The sequence below is a fragment of the Cucumis sativus genome, chromosome 3 (genome assembly GCF_000004075.3).
Source record: "Cucumis sativus cultivar 9930 chromosome 3, Cucumber_9930_V3, whole genome shotgun sequence".
NCBI lineage: Eukaryota > Viridiplantae > Streptophyta > Magnoliopsida > Cucurbitales > Cucurbitaceae > Cucumis > Cucumis sativus.
In genome coordinates this window covers 34,895,830-34,919,264 of record NC_026657.2, presented here as the reverse complement: position 1 = coordinate 34,919,264, position 23,435 = coordinate 34,895,830, and the positions used below count along the sequence as shown (strand labels likewise).

Sequence of the window (23,435 nt, the reverse complement as noted above, 5' to 3'; positions counted from 1 at the left end):
AGTTTTGTTTAATGCTAAATTGTAAATTTGGAAAATCATTAAAAAAAAAGAGTAACTTTTTAGGTGAAAATATAAAGAAGGATTGGAAAAGAAACAAAGGGAGTTGGTGGTTCAAATTTTGGTTGTGGTTATTGGTGGTGATGTGACTTCATTTTTTCAAAAAATATATATCTTCCTTATTAACGTTTTCATTTACTTGCTTAAAATAGTTTATAGATACATATGAATCTAATAAAATTTAGGGTTTTATTACATTCTATTTAAATATCATATCTTATTGTTAATGGTTAATATTTAGAGTATTTTTAAAATTAACAAAATTTTAGATTTTATTGATAATAGTTTTTATAGTCTTTTAATTTTTTTTATTGAATCTCAACACTTTTGTTATATGTTATAAATATTTTATCAAATTTACTATTTTTAACGTGTCTTTTGTTTTTTTGTTTTGATAATTTTCCTAAAATTTATTATAAATTTATCCTAAAACTTGGCAAGGTGTGCCAACTTTTATCATAATTTTTTTTATTTGATTAAAATTTAAAATAGACCTAAGACACAATAAATGTTGTAATTTCTAAAGTAAGGTCATAAATATTGATTTTTTTTCTTCTTTTCTATAAGGTTTTGTTTTAAAAATTAAGTTTAATTATTTATAAAAATGAGTTAAATACAAAATTCTAAAAGCAAAAACACTATTTTAAAAACCATCTTTTTAGTTTGCAAAATTTAGTTCCATTATTGAAAATACATCAAAGTAAAGAAATTTGGTGTCAAAAATGTTCTCCAAGTGTCAAAAAAAAGAAATCCTTTTTGCAAATCTCACATCTTCAATCCCTAGTCTATTAGAGAGAAAGAGTAGATCTAAGCTATTCAAAAGTCCAAATCAAATGGCAAAGGTAAAATATCACCAAGAACAATGCAATGAATATTCCCAAAGAAAAAAGAGTTGAATAACTCCAAAAAGCCTCCTTGAAAATTCTCAAATTTTACATATAAGATGCAACATTAGAGAAGTCTGTTATATGTAAAACATCCTCCGAAAGACTCTCCAAGCAATGCCTCTTGACTCATAATTTGAGAGAAAATCTCAGAGAGAGAAATAGAAAAGATGGTTAAGAAAGAAAGAAAAACTAAATCTGTACATTAAAACAGGAGCAGAGAAGCATTGAAGAATGTAATGATTCTATTCCAAAACTCTATTAGGCCACAAGCATTTCCACCTCGTAATTTCCTCTTCTTTGTAAAGCTTCCGCACTCCTCCATAATACCCATCTGCTCCATTCCCTACTTCCTTGTGGCTCTTTCGGTTTATAACTGTCTTTCTCCATCGTGACTCGACGCCGTACTGACTGAACTCTAACAGCACCATGTCTGTCCATCATCAACAACTTATCAGTCTCACTCCAAGTCCACAACCTCAGTTAGGCCAATAGGCACTTTTCAAAATGTTTTCAGACTAAGTACTTGTGAAGTGCCGGACTTGAGTGTTTTTTTTTATTGAGGGTGCTTCCAAACATGTAATGAAACACTACATTCACCACGCATTCAGAAATCCTAGCAGTTCTATTCAAATATAAACTTGTAATTATCTTGCAAATTTTCACTTACCATTCCAGCAACATTGGCATTTGTTTGCATTCCCATCACATGCTTCCAAGTGGCCTACGACACCATACCACCAACCTACGATAAAAGGGGAATGTCTGTCAAGTAGCAAGACAAGGTTTTTGATTCGACGACGAATCTTGTTGCTTTTGGAGGAAAAATGGTAGGTGAAGGTTTGGAAATCAACTAAAAACTATCATGTAAGCTACATGTTTTTCAAGAGCTTGGAGTTGAAAAACACACCATAAGAAAACTCCTTGCTTTTTCTCCATTGGATTTCGACATGATCACCAGGTTTCAGGTCAGCTAAACATTCAGAGGCATGAAGAAGATGGGGAGGAATATCCACAGGCGGTGCTCTTAGCCTGTTCCAAAAAATATTTTCCTCTATTGCCCGTCTCCCATGTGGTGGATATCTGAGATCGAATCATAGCTTAATTAAATAAACCATTCAAAGAAGAAGCAAGTCTACACTAGTAAAAGGGAAATCACTTAATGTGCAATCCATACAAACAAGTGCAGGATTCAAGTAAGTTTTGAAGTCAATGTGAGCATGTCTTTCGATATACCTTGCCTTGAACATGTCGGTCTGCCAATCGTAGGATATTTGGGCATCATAACAAGACAACATGAAACCAGCATGACCACTCTGCAAAAATAGATAGAAATCTATAAAGCAAGGATGCTACTAGCAAGGATGCTACTAGCAAAAGTTGCTGTCATTCTAAAATAAGGAATGGTGAACTCAAAATTCAAGAAAACTTTGTTTATTAAGCTTGCATCAGCTTTCTTACCTCTCTATTGTAGACTTGAGCTGGGAACCATAACTTTCCATTTTCAAGAGATTGATACCAAGCCTTCATTGAATCAATTGGTAAAGGACTCCTGATGTTGCCTCTACTTTCTGGTTTTGGTCTAGTCAGCAGAAAAGACCAACTTCCAGAATACGAACTGAAGAAACCTTTCTTCTGAGGTGAACTTGTGAGCTTAGATCTCCTCTGACGAGCTATGTGCAAATGCCATTCTTTAGAAGCAGAATTACCCATCAACTTCCCCCATTTCTGCTTCATGTGCTTCTCCCAGAAATAGTCATCTTCACAAACATCCCTCAAATAAGTGCACACATTTGCCATCCTACACAGCTCAGATGGTGAAAGCCGGTCGAGAATTGACTCGAGAGCCAACTCAGGCAAATCCAAGAGTGAAGTGCCCCTTTTCTCCTCTAAATTCCCCAGCTTTGTGCTACATCTGATGCTCTTTAATGACGGATCGGAGACCTTGAGAACCAGAAAGAAACTCAAAGCAAGTTTGCTCTTATGGAACCATGATACAAGTAAAGCAGTCAACAAACTCATCTTGACCTCCCATGGCAGCAAGCGTTTATAAGAGAAGGACTTCGAAAGAAGGATGAAGGAAAGGAAAGAGATGAGCAGATAAAGCATTGTGCTCTATGAAATCCTAGCAGAAAATGCAACAAAAATGGCTAGACCAAGGAATAAAAAATGGGGAATCAAACCAATATATAAAAAGCGAAGTGATAGAAAACAGTTATTGAAATCACCAGCTTTTGATTTTGAAGAAAGAAAGAAGAAACAAGGAGAAGAAAAGACAACTTTTTATCATGAAAGTGATTGTTGTAGACATCACAACCGACAAGCTTCTTTCACTAAGAAACAGCAATACAGGCTACAGCAACAACTTCAAGAACAGGGAAATTCTAAATGCTTCATCAGAGCTAATAACACATTGCCATTGTCATCCAAACATCATGAAGCTTCTTAGACAGAAATGATGGTAAATAGTCAATTGAAAACCCTCATTGAGAAATTCAATGAAAAGTCCTCAAAATTGATTATAAAAAAAACAAACAAAAACAGAGCGATACCCAGATGCCCAAATCCTGAAAAAAACACAAGAGAAGCCAAACTTGGACCACAACCCAGTAGAGATAAAGACATAAAACCCTCAAAGCCACAAAACTCCACGATAAAGACAGAAGATTCGAATGGTCCAAAACAAGCACTGAAAAAAGAGGAAGAGTACGAAGTAAAATCGAGTGGATTAGCAAAAATCAAAAAAAGGGAGAAAAACCCTACAGGAAGAAAATTAAAGTTGTGGTGGAAAACAGAAATGGAGCATTAAATGAAAAGGGGAGACCTGAGGAGCTGCAGCTTGTTAGAAGCAATGAAAGGGCAATGCTACCACCACCGCCATTGTAGGCCATTTATGATAAGCAGGGGAAGTTGGTTTGGTCACCAACCCATGGAGTGTGAAATTTGATTATGTGAATTTAAATAAGGAGTGACCCCATTTGGCCATTTTTGCCTTGTTTGCATATATGATGCTTCCAAAGCTTTCCCTCCATACATTCCCTCGTTTTCACCCTCCATTGTTTGCTCTCCAACTACCCTTCTTACGTCTTTTTCCCTTTCAATAAAAAATTAATACTTCTTCATCTTTTCCAATTTCCCGTTGGGTTTAGAAAATTTCTCAAAGTTGGAGTTTTTAATAACAACTCAAAAATATTCTTATTGAATATTATTTTAATTGATAAAATTCTTTTAAAATATTACTATAAAGTAGTAGAAAAGATCAACAAAATACTTCTCGCTCATCGGCTACAAGATAGATGGATGCACCCAAGTCTTTTTTGCCTTCTTTCCTTTCTAAATCTAAAAAAAACTTTCTTCCATTCTACGTTTTCTCCCTAGATAACTTTAGATACAAAAAAAATTCTATCATTCTTTAGCTTGTCCAAATATATATAAAGAAATGTCAACATCAACATTTACACAATCAACTTTTTTTCTTTAGAAGTCATCTTCCCTTGAGAATGAACCAAACTTAAAAATTGGTTAAAAAGATATATAATCTCTTCATATCCATACTTTACAGAATTGGTAATGCATGCATTTTCTTTCTTTCCTCTCCAACTGTTATTTTCAAAACTGATCCAAATTCTTAACTCACTTTCAACTACTAACGTAAAACCATATTAAAATATTGAAGTCTTAACGTCAATTAGTAGTTCTGTTCTTCTACTTACTTCTTGTTATAATTGACATACTTTGAATGGAAAGAATATTTTTAACGTTAAGAAAGCTATCGATGTTGGAAAGTTGAAGCCATAGTGAATATATATATATATATATTAAAGACTCCCTCTTTTATTTCTCTATTTTTGGTTGTTAGAGGAGCTAGTTTTATTTTTTTTTTATTTCATTGTAATTTATTTTATTTTGTTAGGTTAGCATATAAGCACGGACACATTTCTTATAGAAAAATTACATCAAATGACAAAAATATTTAGAAAAAAAAAACAGCTCATAACACCAATTTTTTTTCATATTGCAAATGTATCATAATTAGTGATATCAAACCGTAATCATAAAACTATCAAAAGCCTATAATACGGTAATCTTAGGGCTATTAGAGGGTCATCACTTTTAAATTTACTAGTTTTGAAAATTTTAAAAATGTTGTAACATGAATTCTATTATCATAATTTTTTTTTCTATTTTTGCAAAAGCAACTTTCATATATAGCAAAAAAAAAAACATTGAATATACCAAAACCATTCAACTTTATATATATATATATATATATATATATATATATATATATATATATATATATATATATATATATATATATATATATATAATAAATAGTTTCAATTTTTTACCATTCATTAATTTTAATTAAAGAAGATAATCTAGGCCTTCACATTTATTTTTAAAATAAGGCCGTGGATTTTTTAAGAGTTAATTTTCATAAATATAACAAAACAGTGAAATTATATTTACGACCTATGTAACAAAATCAAAAAGTTTATGAAGTCTGATAATTTTTTAAATATTTCATGTTTGTCATTCATTTCCATATTCTCCAATTTTTCTCTTGTTTTCCATATTCTTTCTTCTCTTCTTATTTCTGCATTTTTTCTATTATATATTTTTTTGAAATCATGAACTTTATTTTCAATCAATCATAAATATTGTATTTTTTTTTGTTCATTATCAAATATAAAAGATCTTGGTATACGATAATCTTGAATAAAAATCGTTTGGATATTGGTAGTTTAAATTTGGGTACCAATAGATATATTATTCGTGTGAGTGACCAATTAATTGTCGGTTGATTGGGGTATTTTTTATATTTTTCATTGTGGGCTTGTAATTTTTCTCGTTTTCGAAACTGTTCTAAATATTCACCAGTTCAATTGACCTCGGTTTATAATCGGCAATTAAGTACAGTAAATACTGGGATTGACGGGACAAAATATCTAGTTTTAAAATACATTTTAAAAAGATATATACATCTATGTTTCACTTGAAAGAGATCCAAAATGCATAAATTTTGTATTTTGTATAATTCAAAATGAAAAATTATTACTCTTCTTAAGATCAACAATATTAATATTAGAAAATGTTTGAACACAAACATCTAACACTCCTAAATCAAATTAAACCAAACAAATGAAGGTGTTAGATTTGTAGATTAAAAATCAAAATGCAAATGAGAAAAATGGGAATTGATCATTTCCAAAGTAAGAAAAATAACAAAATGAATAGCCACACAACACATATTCAGTGTCTTTTATGGAAGAGATTTTGATCAATAGTGACACTATAAATCTAAATCTAATGATATCGTGTGCTTCCGAAACCACCATGATCGATATTGTCATTCGTATCTAACACTCATAGACAATAAATTTGTAGGTCCAACAATCATGTTCCCACTTTCCACCATTATTACGAGGCAAGAATAATATATATTTGAGACATTGTCAAAAGACTCGAGAAGAAAAAATCATTTAACAAAAAATTTTAAATTAGTCAACATAAACCAAAAAGAGCAACTATCATTTAGTCGTAATTAGGCTTGGTATTATTCCACCTGTTTCTATTCACAACCCTACACGACACTACTTTCATTTTCATTTGTGTGTTTTTTATATATCACTCGTGTACTTTGAGCTTTAGTCTCGTTTTATTAATAAAATTTGAGATCCATCTCGTTTTAAAATAAAAACTAAGGCACTACTTTCTATCGAAACGTTCTCTAGTATGTTTGACACTAGAGGCAATTAGTAGAATGTAGGAAAGAAGATGGATTGAAGCTATGTGATGCATCGATTATTCTCTCTTCCCACCTCCTCTCATAATGTTGCCAAATTTAATAGTAAAAGAAATGAAATTGTTGAACCGATATGACAACCCTAGACGAGAATAGGGTTTGATTAAATTTTTTAATAAATAGATAATTTTTATATTCAATAAAAAAAAACTAATTAACTAATTTACGCTAAATAACAATATTGATAAAAAGTATGTAATCGAGTATACAATCAATATCAGTCAACAAGAATATAAAACTAAAATTAAATTAAAAAATAGTTAGAGAAGAAGACACTACAATTTTACACTGGTTCGATCAAACTCGACCTACTTCAATTTTTCCAAACAATACAAAAATAATAAAATATCGCTAAAGTCCAAAAAATTCCTATTTTTCAGAAAACTAATCAAGATTCTAAATAAAATCCCATAAAAATCAACAAAAAAAAAATCATTTAAAGAAAAATATCCAAAAACAATTAAAGGGTAAAAAAGACTATTTTCTAGGGATGTTAATGAAAAATAGATTTCGTTTTTGAAATTGAATGAAAGTTGACAAATGAAAATACTCATTTGAGCTCGAAACGAATGAAAGGGTCTGTTTTTAGTTGATATCGCTCGATGCTCTTTCGTTTCGATCCCTACTTTTTGCCTCCACCGACTTCTTTAGGAACTAAAATTAATATTGTAAAGTCAGCCTCCAAATCTGTTTTGATTTAATGTCACTATCTTTGTGATAGTGAGTAGGGCATAGGTTATTTAGGTATATATAAATTTATAAGGGTGATTTTGATGTGGACAACCATGTGACTTAGCTTTTATTATTTCATCATCCTCAAACCTAATATATAATTATAACAACTATACAACAAACCACTTTCCTTCTCAAAACGCTGCTCCTCATGTTTAGGGTTTAACGTCACTGCCACAACTTCTCGTTCAACAATTTATACTCCTAAACTTTAAATGTATTATTCAAAGCTCTAAATTACTACTTACGTCGATTTAAACTTTGAACTTTTGTAAATGTATCAATTTATACACTTCTTCAAAAAATATCGTTCAACCGGTTTCGTGTGTTACTTATGATTTGAGTATGTTAAACTCCAAAATTTTAATAAATCAATCAATTTAGATCTTTAATTATAATTTCTTTTTAAAATCATTCATACGTGCATAGACTACTTTACAAGCGAGTTTTACAAAAGGAAATATTAGAGTAAACAAAAAGGAATTTAGAGATTTAGAGATTTAGAGAGTTTAAATTGATTTATTGGTGAAAGATTTATGATATAATTGATACAATTATAAGTTACGCTCAAAGTTTAAATTGATACTTATTATTAGTTCAAGGTTTTAATTGATATAACCTTCGAAGTTTAGGGGTATAAATTGGTGTATTTTTGCCTAAACTATTTAAACGCTTTTAAAAATATTTAGCTAATTAATTTCATTTACATAAAATCATATTTTATGTTTGAGTTTGAATTAAGTTTTGGGTTTATGTATTTTAAAAAACACGTTGAATTAGGACAATGACTTGTTAGAACACAACATTGAAGTAGAAGACACGTTGGACACTCGTAAATTAATTTAGGAATCAAATATAAAGTGTTGAATCGTAGTGAAAGAAAACGACAATCTTCTTGAATTCAATCAGTACAATTGCTGGTGCTTTCGATCGTGATTGCAACAAATAGCTATGCACATTTAAAAAATTAGAAACTTTATCGGTTCGAAAACACCCCATTTTCTATATGATCAATCAAACACTTTACATTCTCAATCCACACCAAAACACCCCATTTTCTACTGCTTTAGTTAGAAACTTTATCGGTTCGAAACTATCGTTGCACTTCTCTGCAAATCAATTTAATTTTATGTGCTATTATAATATTGCTATAAACTTTATTTGATCGTAACAAAATCTCAACAAGTTCTTGCTATCAAGGCAGAAATCTCAATACGTTTATTGGCAACGTTATTCTGCATACACATTTAGTAGATTTATATGTGCCAACCTCATAATGGTCTAGACTATGAAAGGGTTGTTTGCCATAGTTTAAAAATAGAAAACAAAAACTATAAAACATCTTTATTTTAGTTAAGTCTAAGTTACATTTATGTTATTAGATATATAGTTTAAGAATCAAGAAATTGGTCATGGAATAAAACTCATAAAAAAAAACCTCATACACATATATATGTATTGAGTGCATAGCTTTCCTTTAAAGTTTTAGGTTAGTTATGAGTCGTACGATTCTCGATCTTACTGTCAAAAATAAGGTTGACAATACTTAAAGAATAATCGGATGGAATCAACAGTCAAAAATAAAAGTTATAACATCAACGAAAAAAATGAAAAAGATGTTTAGACCACGAATTAGCAATTGTATCAATTTAAACCCTAAACTTTCACAACTGTATCACAATAAAAACATAATAGAGGTTTAAATCGATATAATCATATAAGTTCGAAGTTCAAATTGACACATTTATAAAAGTTCTGAATTTAAATTAATACAATCATTAATTTGAAGTTTGTATTAATATAAATTTCAAAGTTCATAGTTTAATTGATATAGTTACTGATTAAGAATTTAAGGACCCGTTTGGTAACGTTTTCGTTTCCTGTTTCCTGTTTTCATTTATTAAGAAACAAAGGTGTTTGATATCATGTTACGTTTCTCAAATATTTTTATTGATTTCTGTTTTCTCAATTAATTTTATTGGTTTCATTTTTCTTTTTTTATAATTATTTTTATCGGTTTTCTTTTTCCTTTTCTCAATTAATTTTATTGGTTTCATTTTTACTTTTTTTCAATTATTTTTATCAGTTTCCTTTTTCCTTTTCTCAATTATTTTTATCATTTTTTTTCTCAATTATATTTATTGGTTTTCTTTTCCTTTTCTTCAATTATTTTTATTGGTTTTCTTTTTCTTTTTCTCAATTATTGTTCTATTTCCTTTTCCTTTTTCATTTTTTTACATGATTTCTTTTTTCTTCCTCTTTTTTCTATCTTCTTTCCCAAGTAACCACCCTTCCTATTATCTCTATCGTCTTCCCCAAATAACCATCATCTTCCTCTCGTACCTATGTTTTCGCAGGGGGTCTTTGTCTTCCTCTTCAATGTGGATTTCAGTCCACCTCTTCATCGTGGGTTTTCATCATCCTCCTTGCCATCTCTATGCTTCAGATCTCAATATTAATCTTGTTCTCCATAAGATTACTGGAAAATCTTCTTATCTAGGTTTGATAAAGTGAGTGGTGTAATTTTTAATCGAGTTATATGTGAATAAAATAAAAAATAAATCCAAAAAAAAAAATAGAAAACAAGAAACTATTATCAAATACATTTTCTTTTCTGCTTTCTTTTATTAAGAAATTAAGCAAGAAGTAGAAATAGTTACTAAATACATAAAACAAGAAATAGAAAACAAAGAAGGAAAACATTAGGGATGGAGCCCTAAATTGATACAATTACATGTGCAATACATATTTTCTCTTTTTATGGGTAAAAAGAGAGGAATAATTCGGTGGAGGGTGATCCGTGGGGCCCAATCGTAGTCAAAGAAAGCCACGGCGTTCATTTTGTGCCACGTGGAAAGCAAAGTCCGACCCTAAAAGCATTACACTTCGCTAACTCTTTCCATTCCACCCTTCCCTTATGGTACAATTCACTTCCCTTTGGCTTCAAAACCAATTTTACCAATTTCTTTTAATGATCATCACCCTAATCTTACCAAACCAATTCTATTTCATACATTTTTTCTACCATCAACTCTCATTAATACACATTATCACACCCTAAACAACCATAATAACGAAAGCGAGATTCTAACCTACATATATACCCAACCTTTCAATAAAAGAAATTGATGTTATAATTGATATCTATTGTAATTACCTTTTTTTTACAATATATAAATACCGGCAGCGAAGCATAGAGTCAAAGACAACATAACGCTCCATTTTCCATCGTCCAAATTTCAGGTGATCCTTCGCCCCTTCTTAATCAATCTATTTTTTCTTTTCCTTGCAATGTTTGAATCAAATATATAGCGGATTTTTTTTTTTTTTTTTTTTAAACTTTTGAATTCCGCAATTCTTGTGAAAAACCTACTCTTCTTTGGGGAATTCATTCAACAAACATGCTTGATTCGTCAAATCCCCATTGTCTAATAAGTTCTTCCATGCTATGGTTTACATGTTAAAGTATTTTATACAAAACCCATTTTGTTGTTTATGGCCAATCTTGAATAGGAATTGAAGTAGAGTATGTCTGGAGGTACTGTTGTGGATGTAGTTATTGTTTAATTGAAGCAAAGAGAGAAAGTTAATGAGGTTTCACTTGTGTTTGCAGAAACATTGTTTATTAGGCGTTTGTGACATCTGTTCTTGATTTATTGTCATGCCTCACCTTGTACGTGAGAGGCTTTTCATTGGAAATATTGGTGATGCAGCAGAAGTTCTACAGCTTGGTACCTCAGATATCACACACATGCTTTCGGTTCTTAGTTCTGAGTCGATTTCGTTTTTTTCCGAATGGCGCAGTGGATTGATAATCCCCAGCAAGGAAATTAAGAAGGTGTATGTGGGTGGGACTGGGTGTGATTTAGCTTCTGAGAGTGACTATGTTGATGGGTCGAAGAGTTCTTTATCACCTGAGAAGCTCTTGTACTCGCTGGAATATGCTGGAAATGGTTTGAAGGTGGAGAGGATGGCAGTGCCGCTGAGAGATATGGAAAACGAGGATTTGTTGGATTATTTGAATGTGTGCTATGATTTTATTGAGCGGGGTAGAAAGGAGGGATCTGTTCTGGTGCATTGCTTCGCTGGAGTATCTAGAAGGTATACGCAACTTATCATTTCATTTTATTTTAACCACTCGTTTTTTTGCTTTGGATATGTGATATGGTATCTCTGCTAGGTTATTTTGAAGGTACTGTGATTTTTCATCGTTAATTATGGATAAATTTTCTGTTAATATTAGTTGTTTGTTCTACCTGGATATGGGTGTTATGAAGATCATAAGTAGGTACTACAATCATATAAAAAAAGGTTGTGCATAACAAATAAAGCATCCCAAATTTTGAACATGAATTATTTGAAAACTAGCTGAATGTGAGATATGGAACATTTTAAGACATCTGGTGCAGCCACCTCCCACAATTTTGAGGACAAAAATTGATAAAATTACAAAATCAGAAAGATAGACAGCGGCTTTAGTCAAATAACACAAAGGACAAAAATCTATTTTGAGCTTTCTGGAGTTTGTCTCGGGGAACGATAGAAGAATGCGGGAACGTTATTGACGTGGGGTGGAATAAATACCCAAATTTTTATTCAAATACCTCGAAGAATGGGTCTTCCATTGCTAATTGTTGGGACAGTGGACAGAAAACTGAGGACTTGGGGATTAAAAGACCTCTCTTTGATAGGGAATTAGGGAATTTAGTTAATTTGGTTGAGTTTCTAAATAGTTGGGCTGTGAGCATTGATCACGATACAATGAGATGGAAGCTTGACTCACTCGCCTCATATGTTGCTAAATCCACCTTTTTGATGCTAACCAATTGGGAGAAGACACTGTGCTATCCTTTGGTAAACAGAAATTCAAGATCCCAAAAAAAGGTTGAGTTTCTCTTTGGTCATTGGCTTATAGAAGTTTGAACACCCACGTGAACTCCAAAGGCAACTTCAAAATTGGGTGAGGTCTTCTTCTATGTGCTGTTTGTGTTTACATGAGGAAGAAAACCTTGACCGCTTGTTTCATCTCCACTGCCATTTTGTGGCTAATAGCTCAAATACGTTATTTAAGGAGTTTGGCATTGCTTTTTGCCTTCCAAAAAAGATTGTTAATTGGCTTTTGGAGGTTCTTGACGGTATTTCATTGGTGGTTGGGAAGAGTGCTTTGGTGTTGTGCAAAACATTCTCTTCTTTGGTGCAGGAAAGGAACAACCAGGTGATCAAAGATAAGTTCTCTCTTCGGTTCTTTTTAGCTTTTGGTGCAAGACATTGGCTCTTGGAGATGTACAAATTGCCCAAAATTCTTTTGTAATTACAAACTTTGGGTTAGTTAACAATTGGCAGACTTTTCTTTTGTTAGTTTTGGCAGGGAGTGGGAACCTTAGTTGCCTTAGGCTGTACTTTTGTCTCCTTTTGAACATAAATTTCTGTTTCTCATTAAAAAAAAGAATAGAGGAAGGAGGAACTGAGTGAGATACACGAACATTGGATAAAAAATTGTGGGAGGCTGATGGTCTCTTGTTCGCTTTCATGTCTCCCGTTGGGCTTCGACGAAGATCTTTTGTAATTATCCTATGAACATGATTTTGTATAGTTGGAATCCCTTCTTAAGCGGGATTCATTCTTTCTCAATGAAAGTCGTGTTTCTCATAAAAAGAAAAGGAAATTGTGGGAGGGAAATGATACTCTCAAAATGTTATCAACCCTATTGTTATTATCTTTCCATCTGGTAAAATTATGTGGTTCATACCAGATGACATGAGGGCATATCCCAAAATTATGCTGGAAGTCACGATTGAAGAGAGTGATTAACAAAAACTATTCTGAAGGAAGTTGTAAGGATTCCCTTACTGTTTCATTGAAATATAAGGAGAAAACAACACAAAACAGAGGAAACACAGAGAATTTTCAAGTTCAATAAATTGATCCAAAGTTCAAGATAACAGAAAATAGGCAACTACCTATCTTATTTTTAGAGGGTTGGTAACCTCATCTACCCACTTGACTACCTTAAATTCTACACCCCAAAAACCAACTTTCCCTATTAAGACTACAGTCCATTTGTATGCTCTTAGCATGTTCCTGCTGCTAACCATCAGTAGGAGAATTCCCTTCACTACTCTTGCTTGCATATATCTTTGATATAGGGGTCTCACAGGAGTTCTGTTTCATGCATACTTGTAATAGGGTTATAACCGCTGAGTGTTGGCTCTCTTGAAAATCACAAGTAAGCCTTTCTTCAGCTTCTTTTATCTCATTAATCTCTTTCTGTTTCCACTTTCTCCTACCATCTCTTCAAATTTTTGTTTTTAGCCACTTTTCCTAACCTCTCCAAAATTGGATGTACTAGTTACCACTTTGTGAGCATTTCTAGGAGCAAGTCAACACATGCTATTTTAAGCATATTCTTACTATTTGATTGTATTGTGAGGTGAAAACAAACCATCATGAGCTGACCTAGTGGTAAAAAAGGAGACATAGTCTCAATAACTAACTGAGAGGTCATGAGTTTAATCCATGGTGGTCACCAACCTAAGAATTCATTTCCTACGAGCTTCCTTGACACCCAAATGTTGTAGGGTCAGGTGGGTTGCCATGTGGTATTAGTTGAGGTGTGCATAAGCTGGCCCAAACACTCACGGATATAAAAAAAATTGTGAGGAGGAAACAACCCAGCACAGAGGAGATAATGGAGCGATCCCCAAGTTCAGTTCTTCAGTATGAACTTCAAGATAACAGAAAATAGCCCAGCACGCAACTTAGTGTGAGAGAGCTGATGACCTCTCCGGCTCATCTCACTACTTGAAATTCCACACTCTACCCTTTCTCGTATGTCTTCAATATAGAGGGCCTTTCAGAAGTAGCATGAAGAAAATGTGCCTATTCCTTGCCAACCACAAATTGTAGAGAATGGCTCTAAAGACATTGAGCTAGAGAGAACTAAACTTCCCATAAGGAGAAGAAAGGCAAGAACTTGATACAGAAGTTCATTGTCTCCAAGGGAGCACCAAAGATTTTTGAATGTGTTGAATTTCATCGACCAACATGCCTGAGAATATTGGCAGTGGACAGAAGCATCCTGTGGTCTTTTCTTGATTATCTCTAATGACCTGGTACTATGATACTAGAGTTATTCTTTAGCAGCAGTCAAGATTCTCCCCATCCAAGAGCGATGTACCAAATTCTTTGAAGTTAAAATTTAGGAATGATTAAAATATATTTCATGCTCTATCATAGATTAATCCAGTCCTATATGATGATCTTTCCAATTTTCTTGATATCAAATATTTATTTAATTCATTTTCATTTATTCGTTGCAGTGCTGCCATCATCACAGCATATCTTATGAGAAACGAACAGCTATCTCTAGAAGGTGTGAATAACCATCATTTGCTTGAACCAGTGTATACGTAGTTGCTTATGGTCCCAATCAATTGCTAGTTTTTCTTTTATGACTATCCATTGATGCAGATGCGCTTGATTCTTTACGACAAAGCAATGAATTTGTCAGCCCCAATGATGGATTTATGGAGCAGGTGCTCTTGGAAATATTGTTAATTCATAAGTTACTGAAAGGTCTTGTGCAGAATCAATGCCTTAATTAAGCCGTTCTAGTTTGCTAATTACTAGTCTATATTCTTTCCAGTTAAAACTGTTCGAGAAAATGGGTTTCAAGGTTGATTATGCCAGTCCTATATACAAGCGTTTTCGCCTGAAAGTATTGGGTATGTATTGCTTGTTTCACTGCCCCCTGGTGAATTGTTTCAATCTAGTTCAATTGTTTGGATGCATACTGCTGTTATACAATTCATTTATTTTTCTTCTTAAAAATTTTGATTTTCTATATTATTTGTTTGGCCTATTTCTTCTCTCTCCCCCCAACATTCAATTATATGCTTTTATTTATCTTGTAACAAACTTGATAAAATCCTAGAATTTCTTGACAGTTGTATGTTGTATGGTCCTACAGTTGGTTTGTGATTAGTCAAGGTATACATACGTGCATACACACACTTATTTGGTTCGGATGTTATCTTAAATTCTGAGTTTTAGTTATCTTGAGTCCAGCACATATGATGGAAGTCTGAATTTAAGGAGTTGAAAGAGCAAGATCATTGCCTCTGGTATTGCCACCCACTGATCTCACTATATCACAACAGCTTTCTTGAGTCAAAGGACACCTTTTTTGGCGAAGACAGGGAGCCATGCATAAAAGATTTTTGCCAGCAAAAGAATTTACATATTTGGTGTCCTGAACTTCATTTACAAGTCAAAAGATTTGTAAACAAAAATGAAATGATCGTATACATATCAAAGGGCCTCTAAATAATTATGCATCATCATCAAAAGATGTTTGAAAAGTGTTGAGCCACCATGGTACTTATTCCTGGACCTGGCCTCGTCAAGGTCATTCCTGATTCCGGAAGATTAACTAAGTGTTGAGCCACAAGAAAAAGTCCTTGGAAGGATGAGGACTTAAGAAATGATCATCCTTACCCCTAGGATCAAACTGAAGCATCCCCTAACAGAGTGTCACCTCCGTTGTTCCCAATTGTTTTTACCTAAATGTTACTTTGTTAATGGTTTTTCCAATCATATAATAATTGTTATGTATGTTTGAGCACACGTCTGTGTTAGGCATTTGCTTTGAGACGTCTACCTCCTTTAGTGTGGTCTCATGCATCGGGACCTCTAGTGGGTGATATCTTTTTCCTTTGTGAATTTATTTTTACGAGGTTTTATAGGTGAATTTTCTTGTTGCTTATTCATTTATATTATTTATTGCCTCTTCAGGTGAGTCCTATAATCGTGGGGAAAAAATCAACATTTCTAAACTTGGAGCAGATCCAGGCTTGTCCCGTGAAGTTGCTTCAGAGGTACAGTCATCTCAACAAGTAGATTTTTCCCATGCACGTGCATACCGCTGCAAGAAATGTCGAAGACTGGTCGCCTTGCTGGAAAATGTGGTGGATCACATTCCTGGGGAAGGTGAGACGTCCTTTGACTGGTATAAGAGAAAAAGTGGAAACCCTTTTAATAAGTCAGAGGAACCTGAGTGTTCATCCATTTTTGTTGAGCCCCTTCGGTGGATGACAGGAGGTAAATCAATCCTGCAACCTCTGCCATATCTTGTAATATCTGATAATTTAGACGCAGTCATTGAAAAGCTGGATTAAATTAACAGCCTTGCAGCACACAATAGACTACTTGGACTAATGTTTTGTCCTAGTGGAAAAAAGGCTGTTAAGGTCTAGAAAATTTAGGGTGAGTTTGAATTGACTTTCTAAATGTTTATAAACACTTTTTATTTTTTCACTAATAAACAAGTTTTTAAACGTTTAGAAAGTCCATTAAAAAATGCACTTGATGTTCAAGCCATGAGAAAACATTCCATAGAATCTCCATGTATAAAAAATCCAATGCTGAATGATTTTACTTTTATTATCCAGTTGAAGAAGGTGCATTGGAAGGGAAACTATCTTGTGCTCATTGTGAAGCTCGTCTTGGATACTTTAATTGGTCAGGCATCCAATGTAGTTGTGGAAGCTGGATCACCCCAGCATTTCAGCTTCATAAAAGCCGAGTTGACATCTCAACTGTCTAATACTTTTGCGGGACAGAGGTTTGTAATGCCAAACAGGGATGACTATAATCTCTCTTCTCATAAATGCAAATAGTAGATAGACAGAACTATATGCTTCCGCCATTAGGGAAAGGAACTACATACGGGTTTGGCATTTCTGCTTCATGTATATTCCTTTCCACTCTGCAATGAGATGGAAGATCAAACGGGGGAAATGTCTCGTTCACTTGATTATGCCTCATGTGATTCAAGTTTCTAAATCACTAGTTTGATTGGTTATTTGAAAATCACGTTTTGAGGGAAATCTGTTCATGAGTTGATATTATTTTATGTATGAGTTTCGTACATGTCGAGAGAAAGGGTTCATGTGTGTGTGTTGTCAAATTCTCGAGTAACATTTTATTTTCTTTTCTGTTTGTGATTTTAAACATTTGGCATTCTATCGCCATCCAGGTTTTGTGGTCTTATGTGAAAATGTTGGATTGTTGTGAGTTATAATTTGCAGGCTCTATAAGCATAACTTTCGGCACGGAAGCAGTTTTTTTCTCTCTCCTCGAAGTTCAATATGGTCCTTGAAAAAAATGATCTTTAATTGATCTAAGTGAAAAAAACATCAAGGAACCCTTAATTGAAGGCCTCTTCCAGTTCATGTAGAAAATGAGTTCGTCAACATGCCAACACCAAAAAACATATGCATCACCTCCAGCAGCCATAAATTGATCTCATCGACAAAAAGGGCTGCCAGTCGGAGTGTCAGCATGCAGTCTCAAAAGTTTGTAAGCAAAGCGGAAATGTATCAATCTAATTGTGGCTCTAGCTTGGCTCTGGTGAGATGTCAGTGAGGAATTTCACAAGAATTAATTCAAGGAGAAAATAGATATGCTAATGGTAGGTTGCATTAAGTATTCATGCTTGAGATGTCAAGAAAGGAATTTCACCACAATAAGAATTAGTTCGAGGAGAAAAATAGATATGCCACTGGTAGATTACATTAAGTATCGATGCTTGCTTAAGTGCAATTTGATGAGAGTTGGTAAGTTGTCTCAAGCACAATTTATTGATGCATGCTTATTGCTTAGGATTTAACCAAACCTTTAATGCCACATGCTTAGATTTTCACGCATTAATTAAGTTAGCCTTCTACTTGTTAATCGTCTTGACAATTTCCTCTAATCATAACGCAATAATTGTTTGTTTTGTAAAGAATATTGCTTCTTATAAATTGAACAATTTAATTTAATTAGGATTTGAGTTTTGATTAATAGCTGGTGTTTGATTTGTTTTTCTTTCTTAAAACAAATTGGCCAAACGCTTGCATGTTGGACAATTAATCTTGCTTTCTCCATAATCACATAAACAACAATTGGAGTGGATTATTCTAACTTCTAAAAATAGAACTTCTGAACAATTAACATATCCTATTTAAGGTTTTATGCTCTCATTATATTCAATTTAATTCTCTCAAATTCCTTACACGCAAAATGGTGGAATCAATCTATCCTATTTTTACTAGAATTAGTGTTAGTTGAGTTCGGTATCATATATGATGAAGGTGTAGACAACAACAATAACCCTTCCATATAATATATACTTTTAAGAAGTCACCCTCCATGAAAGGTCAAAACCATCACTTTTTAGAAGTATAACGAAAAAATAGGGACGTTCAGAAAATGAGATTAGAAAGTAACTTAATGATGGTTTTTTTTTTTGTAGGGAGTTGGGAAATGAAAGTAATTAAGGGCATTTGGGGCCTCCTCTCTTAGTCTTCCATTGATTGTAGCAAGGACAAGTTTGTTTGTTGCCATAAGTCCCATAAGGAACACACAAGCATTTGGCACAGCACTTTTGACAAAAGAACATGCATGGCTTCTTGAATGCTGTCTTTGAACATCTCCCTGTGCATCTAGCCCCACATTCTGCATAAATGCTTAGTTTAAAATAATTGACCACATGAAAAATCCTTTCATTATTAGTTTTTAGTTTTTACCTTGAGGTTGAAGGCTGCCTTCAGTAACTCCATGCTGAAATTTGGAAAAAAATGGGAAAAGGAAGTTACATACACTAATTTCCAACTTTTTGTATATACAAAAGACAATCAATGGATGGATTCACCATATATTACAATGTAGAAAAATACCATGGGATTGGAATAATTGGAACTAGTCTGTGGCTGTGGTGTTGGAGCCTCACTAATGGCCTATAAAACACAATGAACCAAACCAACAGGATTCATATATATATATATATATATATATATATATATATATGTACAAAAAAAGAAAGAAAAACCCCTAAATATATAATTATTGGTAGTAAGAAATCAAATAAAATAAAAATGGAGTTAGGAGAAAGGGTTATTACAAGATTGTGTACTAAGAGAACACAGTTCAGCAACATTACTACAAACAACAGTATCTCTATTACTTGCTTCCTTCCCATAATTTCAAAACTAAATTATATATAGAATTGAGAGAGAGAGAGAGAAAATATAGGGAGAAAGAGAGAGAGAGAGAGATTGTATTGATTGATTCATTCATTTGAGAATGTGTACATTATTGTTATATATATACACACACATTTGGATGTATGGATGAAGAAAGGCTATAAAAAAATATTGTGTGGTTTAGAATTAAAAGGGAAGGTATAAAATGGCACATGACATTTTAATTAATTTTTTTAAACATGCATTGAACAATATTTTTGTTCAAGGATGAGATGAGGTGTAGCCTATATTTCACTTAATCATTATTGTTGATTACTAATTAGTAAAATATAATAAGTTGTTTTGCAAATCATTTTTGGAATTTAGTTTGTTTATTCGTCTTTGAAAACCTTGTTTGTCTCATCAAATATAAATAGCTTTAATTATTTGTATGAACTTCAATTATTTTGCAATAGTTAATTACCTTCTTTCTCAAAACCAACCAATTTTTAAAAAAATTAAAATTACTGATGTTTAAAAGTAATGTTTCATATTAAGATTTGAGTTAAGATAAGTCGTTAGAAGCATATGATACCGTATTTAGCTAAAAAGAACCTTTAATATAATAGTTATTTTTGTTGCTTCTAAACGACCATTCAATTACACATACATTTTTAAGTTTTGATAAACAGTCAGAACTGAGACGATGAGAACAACTTAAAAGCATCATATATACTTTACAATTTTGGATCAAATAAAAGGCCATTTTGTGAGAAAATGATGGAAGAGAATGACCTCACACCAGTAATGCATGTGAACTCACATGTGTGTTTTTGGTGTTTCTAATTCCCAATCCAAAGAAAAAAACTAACAGAGAAGAAATCAAAAGAGATCAGGTGAGGGACAGAGAAAGGTCACATGCTGCCATTAGGGTTTAACACTATTTTCAATTCTTCCTTTTCCAACAAAAGTAGTTATAAGAAGTAGTTTTATATTTAGCAGGGAGTTTCTGATATAATATAACAATTTATGGACCTCTCGTGATCACTTTTTGTTCTCTTCTATATTATCATTCATCTTCTTAAGTTTTGGCAATATTTCCCAAAGCATATAGCCACCCATCTCACCCACTCAAACCCAACCCATTTGTCACCTTCATCACTTTACCATTCTCATCTCCTCAAAACCATTCATTCTCTCCATAACCTACTAATTAACTTGTTTACAACTACATAATAATATTTTGTTTTTAAAGTGAAAATTTAATTCAATAATACAAAAGGCGTCAAGCCCAATATCATGTATCGTGATAACGGGTAAATAGAATAACTTACTATTAGAAAAATAGACAAGGCGCACAAAAATTTGTAAACTACACGTCATCCTAGTTTGGTGCAACATATATCACCTACTCTTTAAGCTTTTCAAATTCAATATAGACTTCCCCGAAGTTTGAAGTTCTCTCACTTTCTTCTTAGGCTCGTTTTACATGCATGAGCTCTCCTTTATAGTCTATAAATATATATATTGTAGGTTTATAGGCTAACTTCTCTAAAATTAATATATAAAGTATAAGGAAGTAGTGAAACTTAGGATTCCGTAAGTATAGTATGAACTCTTCAACACTCACATATGTAATGCATTAAGTAGAAACTAAAACCTTTCTATCATAGTCTAGTTCACGACACACATCATGATCAACACAAAGATTGCAATCCACTCATACAAGTGTTTGATGGAAATTGGTACCTTTTTTTCTTCTTTTATCATTGATTTCATTATAAAACTAAATTGTTGTTTTTAACGTCTTGTTTACACGATCTAATTCACTAAACATATCTAATATAGATCATGTCGAAATTTTATCTATCTAAACTATTGTAAAAGAGAGTATGAGTGGAGAATTCTTTACCTTAAATTTTTTGTATAATGACTATTTTGGCCCTAAGATGACAATTTTCTTTTCCTTTTGAGGCCTAACACAATTAATTTGGTTTAGCCAAACAAGAAAGGAGTAATTGGTCCAAAGGGCATGGGGTGCCAAATTATATGGTAAAGCCCAATTACAAGATGTAGGAGGAAAAATTAAAATACTATAGAGTCCAAAAACTTTAATTTTTTTTTCATAATGACTATTTTACCCTCAACATTACAATCCTTTTCTACTCATAGTATTATATTTCCTTTTTGTCATTTTCTTTTCTTTAATATCATTCCATCATAAACATTTCCTATTTTTAATTTATATGTACCTCTTTTATTATTATTTTTTTAATCAATAAAGTACAATTTAAAATTGCATACACGTCCCTTTGAATTTATTTATTTGATTCTTTAATTAAACCCAAGATTGAAAAGGCGAAAATGATTTGTATTTATAGAATTGATGTGATTAAAGTAAGGAAAATGAAAAAAACAATATTTAAAACAATTGCACATATTAATTAATCACTTAATATAAAATAAGAGTTTTTCAAGATTTAAAACATTGTTTTAAGAAAGGAAGTTTCATTCATGTTTCCTAGAAATAATTATATAATATAAAGATAAAGAAATAAATATTGAATAAGGTAATGTGTATTTGAGAAGATGTATTAATAGGAGTGATGACCAACGTCATACTCAACCGCCCATAGCCCACAGTTAAAAGTAAACAAATGCTCCAACTTGATCTACCAATTTGATGCCTCAATATGGCTTTCTAAAAGTAAACCAATATTCTAAATTAGAGAGAATTATTTTCATATATTCACATTGTATAGATCAGAAATTTCTTGAAATTTCCACACAATTCCTATAAATAAATAGCCCCCCATTATAAGCACACATCTATATCATCATCAAACACCAAATTCTCTCTCTTTGTTTCTTCTTCTTCTTCTTCTTCTTCTTCTTTCATATATTATTATATGGCAGGTCTTCAATACAAGTTCTTCCCCACTGACTTCCTCTACCCTCGTCCATCATCATCCTCCGACGTCCCCAACAACATCGTTGTCTCCGTCGTTCCTCCCAAACCCGACGATCTTACCGCCAAACCCAAAGGAGCAATCCACAGTACCAATAACAAGGCTGCTGTTGCTGTTGAACCTATTGTCATCTCCCGGAATAATCCCAAGAACTCCACTTTCTAATTAATCCCAACTCTGTATTTTTCATTTTGTATCAATAACTTTTGTTTTTTGTTTCTGGGTTTGCTTAATTAATCCGTGTAATTTCATTATTGAAGTTGGAAAACTATTTACTTGAGCTTCAGAATAATACAAAAATTATATGAAGGAACAGATACCCTTCTTCCTTAAACTTATTGCAAATTTGGTTAGTATATCTGTGTAGCAATATTTTGAAAGTGGAATTGAAAAATGATAAGAAATAACAAGAACTAATCAACAAAGGTATGATAATAGAAATAACATTGATCAAAGTTCCAAGTGGGGTTGGTGTGTATGGGGGCGGCACATTAAAAAAATAAAACAAGAAGACTTTAACGCCACACAAGGAAAATAAGAAAAGAAAGAAGTCGAAAGAGAAACTAATTGGAATTCTTTCTCCATTTTACTCATCCAAAACCCTAATTATAATACTGTTGTTGTTGGAGTATCGTAATGGTACTTTTTTACACTAAGAATTTGTTTTCATTGAATACCACGTTTGTATGAATAATGTATAATTCCAAGAACGTCCAACTTATAAGAACATAAAAACTAATTAGAACAAGAAGTTCATTGTTGTGTACTAAAATTAATTAAATTGGTAACTTGACACAAACTATTTCTATGTTATCGTAGTATTAGAAAATTTTTAAAGTACTCTTGGATGTTTTCGAAAGAGAAAGTTGAATGAAAGCGTGCATCATTTGGATTCCTACAAAATTCAACATAGCATTAAATTAAAGAGAAAAATAGAGTTTTTGTCAAACCCTAAGCATATGCATGAGCACCATTTTTT

The 23,435-nt window shown here is 32.5% G+C and overlaps 3 protein-coding genes across 5 annotated transcripts; 1 reads left to right on the top strand and 2 right to left on the bottom strand.

Moving 5' to 3' along the window:
* Nucleotides 1-905: 905 nt before the first annotated feature.
* LOC101222398 (F-box protein At2g26850) lies at nt 906-3,875 on the bottom strand. Its single transcript, XM_004141077.3, has 5 exons — nt 2,403-3,875; nt 2,178-2,257; nt 1,852-2,024; nt 1,612-1,686; nt 906-1,374 (listed from the first exon to the last, which is right to left on the bottom strand). The coding sequence occupies exons 1-5, from the start codon at nt 3,048-3,050 to the stop codon at nt 1,187-1,189; spliced, it is 1,164 nt and encodes a 387-aa protein (XP_004141125.1). The 5' UTR covers nt 3,051-3,875; the 3' UTR covers nt 906-1,186.
* A 6,584-nt stretch (nt 3,876-10,459) lies between these two features.
* LOC101221921 (dual specificity protein phosphatase 12) lies at nt 10,460-17,594 on the top strand. 3 transcript variants are annotated; one of them, XM_011654009.2, is made up of 7 exons: nt 10,466-10,725; nt 11,096-11,583; nt 14,802-14,854; nt 14,953-15,017; nt 15,128-15,206; nt 16,276-16,581; nt 16,932-17,594. In XM_011654009.2, exons 2-7 carry the CDS (start codon nt 11,144-11,146, stop codon nt 17,084-17,086), a joined length of 1,098 nt encoding a protein of 365 aa, XP_011652311.1. In that variant the 5' UTR covers nt 10,466-10,725; nt 11,096-11,143; the 3' UTR covers nt 17,087-17,594. The 3 variants fall into 3 exon arrangements, with proteins under 3 accessions (XP_031738900.1, XP_011652311.1, XP_031738899.1); XM_031883039.1 differs by lacking the exon at nt 10,466-10,725 and adding an exon at nt 10,837-11,020; XM_031883040.1 differs by lacking the exons at nt 14,953-15,017; nt 15,128-15,206 and having other exon boundaries at nt 10,460-10,725.
* A 1,024-nt stretch (nt 17,595-18,618) lies between these two features.
* On the bottom strand, nt 18,619-19,621 carry LOC101222161 (protein GAST1). Its single transcript, XM_011654008.2, has 4 exons — nt 19,427-19,621; nt 19,203-19,262; nt 19,053-19,086; nt 18,619-18,981 (listed from the first exon to the last, which is right to left on the bottom strand). The coding sequence occupies exons 1-4, from the start codon at nt 19,502-19,504 to the stop codon at nt 18,800-18,802; spliced, it is 354 nt and encodes a 117-aa protein (XP_011652310.1). The 5' UTR covers nt 19,505-19,621; the 3' UTR covers nt 18,619-18,799.
* Nucleotides 19,622-23,435: the final 3,814 nt, after the last annotated feature.